The 13,152-nt window shown below is 46.9% G+C and overlaps 1 protein-coding gene across 1 annotated transcript in view; it reads left to right on the top strand.

Moving 5' to 3' along the window:
* Nucleotides 1–13,152, top strand: part of LOC122357265 (LIM and calponin homology domains-containing protein 1-like) — a 159,733-nt gene that overhangs the window by 138,891 nt on the left and 7,690 nt on the right. Inside the window, 6 exon segments of the mRNA XM_043256572.1 lie at nucleotides 1,422–1,500; nucleotides 1,619–1,695; nucleotides 1,822–1,906; nucleotides 2,511–2,533; nucleotides 3,385–3,498; nucleotides 12,904–12,996. Of these exon segments, the coding sequence (XP_043112507.1) occupies nucleotides 1,422–1,500; nucleotides 1,619–1,695; nucleotides 1,822–1,906; nucleotides 2,511–2,533; nucleotides 3,385–3,498; nucleotides 12,904–12,996 (471 nt within the window).

Genomic DNA, 13,152 nt, shown 5'->3' with positions numbered 1-13,152 from the left:
CGTAATTTAGATATATTTTTAAGATGGAAAAACGCAGTTTTACAGATGCTAGAAACATGATTTTCAAAGGAAAGATTGCTGTCAAACAGCACACCTAGGTTCCTAACTGATGATGAAGAATTAACAGAGCAGCCATCAAGTGATAGGCTGTGTTCTAGATTATTATATGTGGGGTTTTTAGGTCCAATTATTAGCACCTCTGTTTTTTCAGAATTTAACATTAAGAAGTTACTCATCATCCAGCTTTTTATATCGACTATGCATTCTGTTAGATTCTCAATTTGGTGTGTAACACCAGGCTGCGCTGAAATATAGAGCTGAGTATCATCAGCATAGCAGTGAAAACTAACACCATGACTCCTGATAATATCTCCCAGAGGTAACATGTACAGGTTGAAAAGTAACGGTCCTAGCACTGAGCCTTGAGGAACTCCATATTTCACTTTTGATCGATATGATACCTCCTCATTTAATGCCACAAACTGATAGCGGTCAGATAGATATGATTTAAACCATGCTAAGGCGCTTCCTCTAATGCCAACATAGTTTTCTAGTCTATCCAAGAGAATGTTGTGATCGATAGTATCGAATGCTGCGCTAAGATCTAATAGCACTAATAACGAGATAAAACCACGATCCGATGATAAAAGCAGGTCATTAGTAACTCTAATGAGAGCAGTCTCAGTACTATGGTACGGTCTAAAACCTGATTGGAAATCCTCACAGACACCATTATTTTCTAAAAAGGAATACAGTTGTGAGGATACTACCTTTTCTAGTATCTTTGACAGAAAAGGAGATTAGAGATTGGTCTGTAATTTACTAAGTCTTTGGGATCAAGATGTGGTTTCTTAATAAGAGGCTTAACTACAGCCAGTTTGAAGGTTTTGGGAACATATCCTAATGACAATGATGAATTAATAATGTTCAAAATAGGATCTATGACTTCTGAAAGCAGATCTTTTAATAGTTTAGATGGAACAGGGTCTAACATACATGTTGCTGGTTTAGATGATTTAACAAGTTTGTACAAGTCTTCTTCTCCTATAATAGAGAAAGAGTGTAATTTTTCCTTAGGGGATCTAAAGCTCACTATCTGATGTGAAACTGTAGTTGACGGCTGCATAGTTACAATTTTATCTCTGATGGTATCAATCTTAGAAGTAAAGAAATTCATGAACTCATTGCAAGCTATACTCTTGGGGAATATTAGCACCTGTTGATGCTTTATTTTTTTATTTTTTTATGTGTGTCTGTGTGTGTGTGTGTGTGTGTAATGTTTTCCAGCACCTTGAGTCGTAAAAGTCGTAAATTTGCTCCAGATCACATCTTAGCCCACACAAGAAAAAGAATGCGCATTTTACATTAAATATAGCAGCTGAGTGTATTGTTGTCATTCAAGAAGTCTGTCTGTTACACAGGTTGAAGTTGGGACAGTCCCACAGGTTGGTGATGTCACTATATCCCCAGAAGTGTTGGAGCTAAAAGCTGAAAAGACAGGTTAGTTAGCTTTTTTTTTATTAATGTCCCAGCTCATTTTACAAAAGACACATTTTTCTTCATGCTGTTGTTTAAATTCCTAAAAATTGTTTTGGAAATGACACATGTTCCTATGTAGATCAAGAGCAGACAGATGAGATGTATATGAGTGAATCTCAACAAAACATGATTCAGTTTGACAGCTTTGCTGTGCAGGTTAGTCTATAGGGATCTTTATTGTTTTTGTAATTTCATAAGAACAAAGGCATAAATATAGAAAAAAGAATTAAATGTATTTGCTATATTTTTTGACTATGACTTTTTATTATTATTTGGTGGTAGGTTGATAAACTAGCAACTGAGATGCCACAGAAATCAACAAATCAGTCAGAGCCATCCAACCTAGAATCATACAGAACCAAACTGGGTGAGTGGTATTCCAAATTTAAGTCAATAATAACCATAACAGAAACATCTTGGTGTTCACTTTACCCATTAGATTTATACAATTTAAAACCACTGAACTGGTCCACAGGTTTATCAGTCTAAATCAGGGGTCGGCAACCTTTTTTATCAAAAGAGCCACTTTGTGTGAGCCACTCCCCCCCCGGAGCCGCAAAAAATTACAGAGTTTATAAACTTCTAAAAGACGGCTGCTGACGTTGATGTGAAATGTATGATGTGTATTTTAAGTGACAAACTATAAAAAAAAAACTTTATTAGATGGTATCAACTAAAACCCCAGAGGAATTGTGCAACAAAATGAGCACATAATGACGATAATAAAAAAAAAAAAACCTTCTATGTTTTTTTGTCACGGCCATCGAGAGCCGCATGCGGCTCCAGAGCCGCAGGTTGCCTACCCCTGGTCTAGATCTTTTTTTTTTCATAATATATTTTCTTACATTTTGCACTTTATATTCCTGCTTACACACTTACACACATACTATATACACCATATTAATAAAATTAATAATTCAAAAATCAATGACAGTGCATGTTTTTTTAAAATGGGGTGTTTCATTTTCCAGATATGCCAGAAAAAAATGGAAATGTAAGTAAAGAAATAAAATCTATTCATTGCTCTCCTTTTTCTTGATCCTTAAGGCTTTTTGTATTTTTTTAATTTATTTTTTTGCTGTTTCTCATCTGGTATTTATATTTTTCTGAAATTCCTTTGAATTACTACTATTAAATTGATTGTACAAATCTTCCTGAATCATATGATGTGTTTTGTTATGCTAAAGGTGTAAAACCGTAAGGGTCAGTAAAGGTTTAGAAAGGTCTCATTCAGATTTTCTTATGTGACACTATGTTCTTCTGTAGAATCCACATGCGTGATTTCTAACAATTATTTGTAAAAGAAATTGCTTCCTTGACAAACCACCATTAAAATACTGCACTAACTATAATCCTGTATTCAGAGTCACTGTTATCATGGAAATATGAACTGGAATGGTGACTTTTTGGATGCAAATATTAGTTAATATGTTATATATGTTATGTTGAAACATTTTCATAACTTTTAGTGACTCCTAAGATTTGTTTATTCATTTCATCATAATATCTACGCAGTTTAAACTATTTTAAATAAGCAACCACACACAAGCACCACTTACATTTTTGGAAAATTTAAGTGCAATATTTCTTGTCATAATTAAACTAAATTGATCTAATGGAATAAATAAAAACAATAAAAACAATATTCTATACCAGATGCTAAAACCGCAGAAATTCCCCATTTGTTTCTTGTTATTTTACATTCATCTTCTCCAGTAGAACAAGTACTTCAGGGGTGGTAGATCAACTATCTATTCCCCTCCTCACTGTTTTTGGTATTGTCTGGTACATACTCGAATAGCACATGTGCGTGTTGGTACATAATATTGCGGATGGTACGGTTAGGTCCCTCCCCCAGTGCTGAATCTGGTGAAGCGGGGTGAACACTTTTCTTGGGACCCTGAGGAAGAGCGCAAGCGTCAGGAGAGGTGGCAACAAGAGCAGGAACGCATGCTACAGGTACAAATGGCTTGAATAACCAGAGCCCACTTCAGCCAACACTGGGAATCGGGAAAGCTTCAAGTGCACAACCTGAGCATGCTTAGGCTTCATAGATAATCCACACTGTAGACTAACCAATCCTGCCTGCTTTTTGGAGGATGCATGTTTTTAGATTTTAAAACCCACACTTGGCTGTTGCCTGTTTTTTAACATTTTGACCCATTTTTTGGTTTTATTTAGATTATCTAAATTATTTAGTTTTTCTGTGAGTTCAAACATCATTGGACCACATTACATTTAATGAATTAAATAAACCCAGTCCAGATTAACTGTACAAAACACAAAACTACCTGAAAACCTACATGCAATGTTCCTAGGACAAAAACAGTTTTAAATGCAAAAGCACAAAACGTGGTGACACCAAATCTTGATTTGATTTAGCTAATAGAAATTAAATGACAAAATTTATTTTTGACGTTATTTTGAAAGCATCCTCACAACAGCATGTTTACTCAAGTGCAATATTTTTTATATTGTAGTTTTGTAGAAAGGTTTCAAGTGTCCTCAAGATTTTGGTACAGTTCTTCTGGATTTAGTGTATCTCAGTTTTTTTCTGCATATTCTGCATAAGTACCATATTTTCTACTGACACACTGCGGCAAAGGAAAAATACTATTTGCACTGTAAAAAGCAATCAGTTGACTTTACTTAAAAAAAAAATTGAGCAAACCCATTGTCTTGAAATGATTAATTAAAGGAACTTTATACATAATAAAAAGAAAACAACATGACAATTCTGGGTTACATTTGCAAATACACAAATACATTAAATTGTGTTTACTTAAAAGTGTGAATCTACTTAACTTAAAACTAACAAGTTAACCTGAGTTAACTTAATTAAATTGAGGAAACCCATTGCCTTGAGAAAATTAAGTAACCTTTTGTACTTGTGTAGTTATAATCCACTTGACAATTTACAGACTGATTCGATGTAATCTTATTTTACTGATTTCTTTCACAATGAAGGCTACTAATACAATTGTCAAAAATACAAAACTGTTCAAAACAGCGCAGAAAAATTTCCAGAAAATTGTGTATGTACAGTATATATCACTTTATACAATACAGATTTCCGGCGGTTTTAAATTGATAAACAGGAAAAGAAAGTGTCAATAATGCAAACAAAATTCAGTTATGCAGTGAAGCATGATATACCTGTGTATGTGTGTGTGGGGGAGGGGTATGTATGTGTATGTATTATGTATGTGTGTGTGTGTATATTGTGACGGGGTGAAGAAACACACAGCAAGGAGGGCTCAAATCAAAAACCCCAGAGGGTGGTTTTATTAACAAAAACAAATAATCTTCTAGAAGTGTAGGTGGTTGTGCCAGTCCGTGCCGTGAAGGTGCTCGTGCTTCCTCTCTCTCTTCCTCTTCCTTCGTTCTCCCCTTCTCTAAGGTGCGTGGTGAATCCGTGTCCTCTGGTGCCGTCTGACCGGTCTATACACTGCTTTTCATGGATAAGAGAAGATCCGTTAGTTATCTCTAGCATGGAGACAGTTCTCTCTGACACTGTGCTGCGTGGCCTTTTTATCCCGCCCTGCTGACAAGCAACAGCTGAGACCGGTCAGCCTGTAACGAGTGCATGCAGGTGCTCCTCGTCTGTTACCAGGACGACGCTGATGGCTGCTCGGGACGCTCGTCACACTCCCCCCCCCTAAGTGTCGTCCTGGTCCTGAAACGAATCGTGCCGTTAGGGGGGAAGCAGGGGTTGGGTGGGGAGTGACCCCTGACAGACCTGCGAAAGCTGCCCAGATCCGAGAGAGACCGTCCGCGTTGGCGTTCGCCGCTCCAGCTCGGTGACGCACCACAAAGTGGAAATCCTGGAGCGCTAGGAACCACCGGGTCACCCTCGCGTTGGTTTCCTTGGCCCGGGCCATCCACTGCAGGGGAGCATGGTCAGTGAGGAGGGTGAACTTCCGGCCGAGGAGGTAGTACCGCAGCTCCAGGATTGCCCACTTGACGGCCAGGGCCTCCTTTTCTACTGCCGCATAGTTCTTCTCGGCCGGGGACAGCTTTCGGCTGATGTATAGGACCGGATGCTCCTCGCCCTCCTGGACTTGGGAGAGGACTGCCCCCAACCCCGTATCGGAGGCATCCGTCTGTAGCAGGAAGGGACAGCTGAAATCCGGCGCTCGGAGGACCGGTTCCGACGTTAGCGCCTTCTTGATCTTTCGGAACGCCTCTTCTGTCTCGGGTGTCCACTTTATCTTCTCAGGCTGCCCCTTCCTGGTCAGGTCCGTCAGGGAGGCGGCTACCGAGGAGAAGTTGGGGATAAAACAACGATAGTAACCCGCTAACCCCAGAAAGGCTCGTACCTGGGTTTTGGTGAGGGGCCTCGGGGCGTTCTTGACGGCTTCTACCTTGTCTTCTTGGGGTCGGATAAGGCCCCTCCCGACTTGGTAACCCAGGTACCTTGCTTCCGACAGCGCCAGGTGACATTTACGGGGGTTGGCTGTGAGCCCAGCCCTCCGGAGTTCGGACAGCACCCTCCGCAACCGCTCTAGGTGGTCCTCCCAGGTCTCTGAGTGAACGACGACGTCGTCCAGATAGGCCGCGGCGTAGCTCTGGTGGGGTCGGAGGACGACGTCCATCATTCGTTGGAAGGTTGCGGGGGCCCCGTGTAGCCCGAAGGGAAGGGTCCGGTACTGCCAGTGTCCGCTAGGGGTGGAAAACGCGGTTTTAGCTCTTGAAGATTTTGAGAGGGGTACCTGCCAGTAGCCTTTCGTTAGGTCGAGGGTAGAGATGTACCGGGCCCTTCCCAGTCGGTCTAACAACTCGTCCACACGGGGCATGGGGTACCCGTCAAATTCAGAGACCTCGTTCAAACGGCGGAAATCGTTGCAGAATCGGAGGGTGCCATCGGGTTTTGGTACCATCACGATAGGACTGGACCACGGGCTGCGAGACGGCTCAATTACCCCCAACTTGAGCATTTGTTTTATTTCCTCCTCAATAGCCTGCCGACGAGCCTCCGGGACCCGGTAGGGCCGCTGCCGGACGATAACTCCAGGGGGCGTCCGGATCTCGTGTTCGATGGTGCGGGTCCGCCCGGGGCGAGGGGAGAACACGTCAGAGAACTGACCGACCAGGTGCTGGAGCTCCCCCTTCTGGGCAGCCGAAAGATGGGGGTTGGTGTCGACAACCACGGGACCGGTGGTCGTCAGGCCTGAGACTTGTCCCTCGTTCCCTCTCCACATCTTGAGGAGGTTAACGTGGTAGAGCTGGTCGGTTCGTCGTCGGCCGGGCTGATGTAATCTATACGTAACCGGGCCGAGTTTCTCCATCACGGTGTATGGCCCCTGCCACGTCGCCAGAAACTTACAGGTTGCCGTGGGAACGAGGACCAAGACCTTGTCACCGGGCTGGAACTCCCGTGGTTGGGCTGCCCGGTTGTAGTGTCGCTGTTGAGCCTGTTGGGCTTTACGCAAGTGGTCCCGGACTAATGGCATAACGCGGTCTATCCGGTCCCTCATCTCCCTGACGTGCTCCACGACGGTACGATGGGCTGCCGGCTGCTGCTCCCAGGCCTCCTTGGCGACGTCCAGGAGGCCCCGAGGCTGTCGGCCAAAGAGGAGCTCGAAGGGTGTAAAGCCCGTTGAGGCTTGGGGAACTTCCCGGATGCCGAAGAGTATGTAAGGCAGCATCAGGTCCCAGTCCCGCCTGTCCTCCGCCACCACGCGTCGGAGCATCTGTTTGAGGGTCTGGTTGAATCGCTCAACCAGTCCGTCCGTCTGTGGGTGGTAGACCGTAGTCCTTATCTGTTTTACCTGCAGCAGCCGGCAGAGGTCAGCCATTAGCCGGGACATAAAGGGGGTACCCTGATCGGTCAGGATCTCGGCGGGTATGCCGACCCGGCTGAAGAGAAGGAACAGCTCCTTGGCGATTGCCTTCGCCGTGGCCTTCCGGAGGGGTATCGCCTCGGGGTAACGGGTGGCGTAGTCGACAATAACCAGCACGTGTTCGTGTCCCCGGGCGGACTTCGGCAACGGCCCCACAAGGTCCATCCCGATGCGCTCGAAGGGCACGTCGATGATGGGTAGCGGGATGAGAGGACTGGGAGGAGGAGTGCGAGGCGACGTTAGCTGGCACGTTGGGCAGGCCTGGCAGAACCGTTTCACGTCCGCCTCGAGACCCGGCCAGTGAAACCGGTCTCGGATTCGTTGGGCTGTGTTGGCGGCTCCGAGGTGCCCTGCCATTGGATGGGAGTGTGCCAGCTCTAGGATTGCCTCAGTCTTTGATTTTGGCACCACCAACAGCAGTTTCTCCTCCCTCTCGCTGGGCGACACAGTACAACAGGCCATTTTTACAACAAAATGTGGGAGAGGATGTGGCCCTGGCCGCACATCCTGTTCCTCTATAACGCGCACTTGCGGCCAACAGTGTTTAAGGCGGTCATCCTTTTTGGGCCCTGAGCGAACGAGCCCCTCTCGAGACCTGTTGAAAAACATCAAAAAACAGGTTAGAGCTCTGGGAGGGGGACTCACCTTCTCTTCCGCTATCCGAGGCCAGCAACGCCGGGCGGGTCCGTGGCTTGCGGGCTTGCCGGGGTTGTTGGCGGTTCCCTCTGGGGCTGGCCGGTTGAGTGGCGGCGGCGAGTAGCTGGTCAAAACCTGGCCAATCCCTTCCCAACAGGACTGGCACGGGGAGGTCCTTCACCAGTCCGACTTCCACTGGCCAGGCCCCCGGCCTGGCCGAGATGTGGACACGTCGCGCCGGAACTTGCAGTGTGTCCCCGTGTACACAGGTGATGGGAATGAACGTTTTCTTTTCCGTGCACGGGGGCCAGAACGTTCGCGGCGCACCAGGGAAACGGCACTGCCTGAGTCCAGTAGAGCCCGAAAGGGTTTCCCGTTCACCCGGACTTTGGCTTCTGGAGCTCCCTGGGGTGGCTCGTGGTGCACGATACAGCCGGCCAGCCACGCGGGCACCGGATTTTCCGTGGGCATGGGTTCATCGCGTGGAGAGGGAACCGCCGGCCTGTGTACTGGTCTCGACGTGCCCTCCGGCATGCGTCGCTCCTGGACCACCCTCCGGGGAAAAAACGGCGCTCGCTCCCCAGGCTCCCGAGATTGGGCCGCATCCGCCAGCTCCACTGCCTCGACGAGCTCGGCGGTTGTGGTCGGGCTTCGCATTCGGACTGCCTGTCTGTGGGAGCGGGGAAGGGCTCTCAAAAACCGATCGACCATGACTCGCTCCGCCACTTGACTCGCGGTTGAGGTCCCGTCGAGGAGCCAGTGTTGCGTAAGGCGCGCGAGGTCCGCTGCTTGCGCACGGGCGGGGAGGCGGGGGTTATACTCCCAGCTGTGAAACTGCTGGGCCGCTGCGATCGGTGAGAGGCCGAGCCGGGAGAGGATTTCTCGGCGCACTTCCGTGTAGTCCTCTGCCGCCTCGAAAGAAAGGGAGAAATACGCGCGCTGCGCCTCGCCGGTTAAGAGGGGGGCTAGTATCCGCGCCCATTCCTCAGGGTGCCAACCTTCCGCGTTGGCTGTCGTTTCAAACATTTTTAGGTAGGCTTCTGGATCGTCATCCGCGGACATTTTTGGCAGCAGTTTGGTGGCTTGGGCTCGAGGGTCCGGTAGCGGAATCTTTTGGGCAGCGGCGGTTCGTAGGGCGACGAGCTCCTGCTCCGTTTCGCCCTGTCGAGTAGCCAGGGTTCCACGATTTGTTGCTGGCGGGCGCTAATCTCGGTGAGCCTTTGTAGCAGCTCTTCCATGACGGGGAAGGAGCGCACGCCACACGGCAAACTAAACGGGAGACAAGAAGAAAAAAAGTAAGGGGGGGGAAGACGAGATCGCTTGCCGGTGTTTCTTCACACTTTTGCCCGCATTCTCCACCAGTGTGACGGGGTGAAGAAACACACAGCAAGGAGGGCTCAAATCAAAAACCCCAGAGGGTGGTTTTATTAACAAAAAAACAAATAATCTTCTAGAAGTGTAGGTGGTTGTGCCAGTCCGTGCCGTGAAGGTGCTCGTGCTTCCTCTCTCTCTTCCTCTTCCTTCGTTCTCCCCTTCTCTAAGGTGCGTGGTGAATCCGTGTCCTCTGGTGCCGTCTGACCGGTCTATACACTGCTTTCTGCGGGATAAGAGAAGATCCGTTAGTTATCTCTAGCATGGAGACAGTTCTCTCTGACACTGTGCTGCGTGGCCTTTTTATCCCGCCCTGCTGACAAGCAACAGCTGAGACCGGTCAGCCTGTAACGAGTGCATGCAGGTGCTCCTCGTCTGTTACCAGGACGACGCTGATGGCTGCTCGGGGCCTTTCGTCACAATATATATATATATATATATATATATATATATATATATATATATATATATATATATATATATATATATATATATATATATATATATATATATATATATATATATATATATATATATATATATATATTGTCACGGGAGGAGCCAACGACAGACACAGTGGGCGTGGCGTCAGGCCTCGGAGAGGCTTTTTATTCACAAAATAAATACAAAATAAAGTGTCCAGGGGGAAAGTGTCAAAATAAAAAGGGGGAACTGGTGCCCTCATTGTGCTGCAGGGAAAGTGCCAGGTCAGGTAGTGTTCCAAGGGGGGCAGGGTCCAGATAAGGGGCGGAGTCCGGCGGCCGCACGCGCTCCCCTCTCCTGTTCGGGGGCGCGAGGGGTGGCGGCTTCTTCCGTGGCATCTCCGTCGATTCTTGCCTCCGGTCGTCAGAGATTTAGGGGATTAACAGCTCGGCATCCTGGCCCGTCAGCCGCACACGGGTGCGGTCGTCGCCTGGACTACACGGGGGGACATCGCCTGGACTACGTGGTCCCACGACGCGCTTCTCTAGCGGCAGGCGAGCTTTTTCACGCACCCTTCCTGGACCCACGAGGACACCAGCGTGCATGCACAGGGGAAGAGACTGGTCTCACGAGGGAGAGGCGCATACGGCATTTAACGGCGACGGTGACGAGGCTAAATCCACTTCAGGTGTGCCTCGTCACACGCCGCCAGACCTGAACAATACCACGCCCGTACTCTCGAACACACCCACTTCCATCGGGAGCCTGGTGAAGGGCGGCGAATAAAGGACGGGGTGATGATGACAATAAAGGGGAGGGGCAGCCGACTCGTCACATTCCCCTCCCCAAGCGTCAACCCCGTCAAGCAGTTGCCGCCCACGCAGGAGTGCTACCTTCCTCAACCAGGCTCCAGCGGTCGGAGTGGGCAGGGCAGGGATTCCTCTCCGGGCAGCTCCCCTCTCGCACCGGGACAGAGAAACCGGGAATTAGTCGATATGCTCAACCAGCCACCGGGTAAATGACAGTACAAGCAAGCGTCACTTACCCTTCCTGGTGGCTGGGAGCGAGACTCCATTGTTCCTCCGTCCCGGCGTGGGTAGGAGCGAGAGGGGATGACGTCATCAGATGTCGCCCAACTGTGCCGTCTAAGCTCCGCCTTGCCCACATTCTCCACCAGTGTCATGGGAGGAGCCAACGACAGACACAGTGGGCGTGGCGTCAGGCCTCGGAGAGGCTTTTTATTAACAAAATAATAAATACAAAATAAAGTGTCCAGGGGGAAAGTGTCCAAATAAAAAGGGGAACTGGTTCCCTCGTTGTGCTGCAGGGAAAGTGAAAGGTCAGGTAGTGTTCCAGGGGGCAGGGTCCAGGTAAGGGGCGGAGTCCGGCGGCCGCACGCGCTCCCCTCTCCGGTCCAGGGGCGCGAAGGGCGGCGGCTTCTTCCGCGGCATCTCCGTCGCTTCTTTCCTCCGGTCGTCAGAGATTTAGGGGATTAACGGCTCGGCATCCTGGCCCGTCAGCCGTACACAGGTGCGGTCGTCGCCTAGACTACACGGGGGGACATCGCCTGGACTACGTGGTCCCACGACGCGCTTCTCTAGCGGTGGGCAAGGTCCTTCACGCACCCTTCCTGGACCCACGAGGACACCAGCGTCCATGCACGGGGGAAGAGACCGGTCTCTCGAGGAGAGGCGCATTCGGCATTTAACGGCGACGGTGACAAGGCTAAATCCCCTTCAGGTGTGCCTCGTCACACGCCGCCAAACCTGAACAATACCACGCCCCTCCTCTCGAACACACCCACTCCCGTCGGGAGCCTGGTGAAGGGCGGCGAATAAAGGACGGGGTGATGATGACAATAAAGGGGAGGGGCAGCCGACTTCACACAATATATATATATATATATATATATATATATATATATATATATAGAGAGATATATATATATATATATATATATATATATATATATATATATATATATAGAGAGAGAGAGAGAGAGAGAGAGAGCTAAAGAGACAGAGATAAAGAGAGGAAAATCTATGTAGAGAGTGTTAGAAAGAGTGAAAGGGGATTGGAAGAATTTTTTTGTTTGTTGGTTGAACTATTCTTTTTAATACAAGTCCCATTTAAAAGGAACTTAAATGTTGGATGTTTGTGCCTTTAAAATGCAGCTGCCAAGCTTACTTTTCTATATACAGTATATATATTTTTATTATTATTTTAAGCACCTCAATATAACAATGTTAAAGAGAAATTTGTATATGCCATGTGCTAGAGTGCCATGTGCCATGTGCTTCTCTTAAAGGGTCACCCCACAATGAAAATTCTGTGATAAATTATTCAATCTTATGTCATTCCAAACCCATAAAACCTTCATTCATGTTTGGAACACAAATTAAGATATTTTTCATTAAATCGGAGAGCCATCTGACCCTCCATAGATAGCATCACAACTGAAATGTTCCCAGCTCCAGAAACTTAAAATACCTGTGTAAAACAGTCAATGACATAAATGGCTCAACTTTAGTTTTGCAAGGTACAAGAATACTTGAAAAGTGCAAAGTAAGCAAAAATACAGTTTACTAAACCATTCTTCTCCCCCAAGTTACATCTTCAGCCATTTTAGAGAGTATCACAACACATATGCATGCTTTCCCCTAGATGTTACTTTCATGCACACTTCCTCACTAAACATGTCTGATTACGTCTAAAACATGCATATGTGTTGCACTGTGATAATCTCCAAAATGGTGGAAGATGTAAGTCAGGGGCAAAGAATAGTCTAGTAATTTGTTATTTTTGTTATCTTTGCACAAAAAAATTTATTCTCTTAGAGTCACAGAACTGAATTTGAGCCACTGATGTCACGTGGACTGTTTTACTAAAAATATCTTAATTTGTATTCCGAAGATTAATGAAGGTCTTATAGGTTTAGAATGACATGAGGGTGAGTAATTAATGACAGAATTTTCATTATGAGAATTAACCCTTTAAAGGTATTTGTTTATGACAATCATAGTTCTGATGGTATACTCCTTTATTATTATTTCAACATTTAAAAGAATGAAATGCATGTGTGTGATTACAGGAGAAATATCAGCATGAACAGGAGAAGTTAAAGCAGGAATGGGAGCAAGCACAGAAGGAAGTGGAAGAGGAAGAAAGACGGTACCATGAGGAGGTGAACATTTTTTAATGACCTTGTAGTTTCAGTTTCCTAAAGACTTGCATTATTAGGGTTAGGGAATATTTACTACCATTCAAAATGTAACTGATACCAGTGACATCATTTGTAAAATTTACAAACCAACTGTTTTGTTGTTTTTGTTGCTTATTA

Source organism: Puntigrus tetrazona, chromosome 14, assembly GCF_018831695.1.
Source record: "Puntigrus tetrazona isolate hp1 chromosome 14, ASM1883169v1, whole genome shotgun sequence".
Taxonomy (NCBI): Eukaryota; Metazoa; Chordata; class Actinopteri; order Cypriniformes; family Cyprinidae; genus Puntigrus; species Puntigrus tetrazona.
The sequence above is the reverse complement of the archived record's forward strand: the minus strand, read 5'-3'. Positions and strand labels throughout refer to the sequence as shown.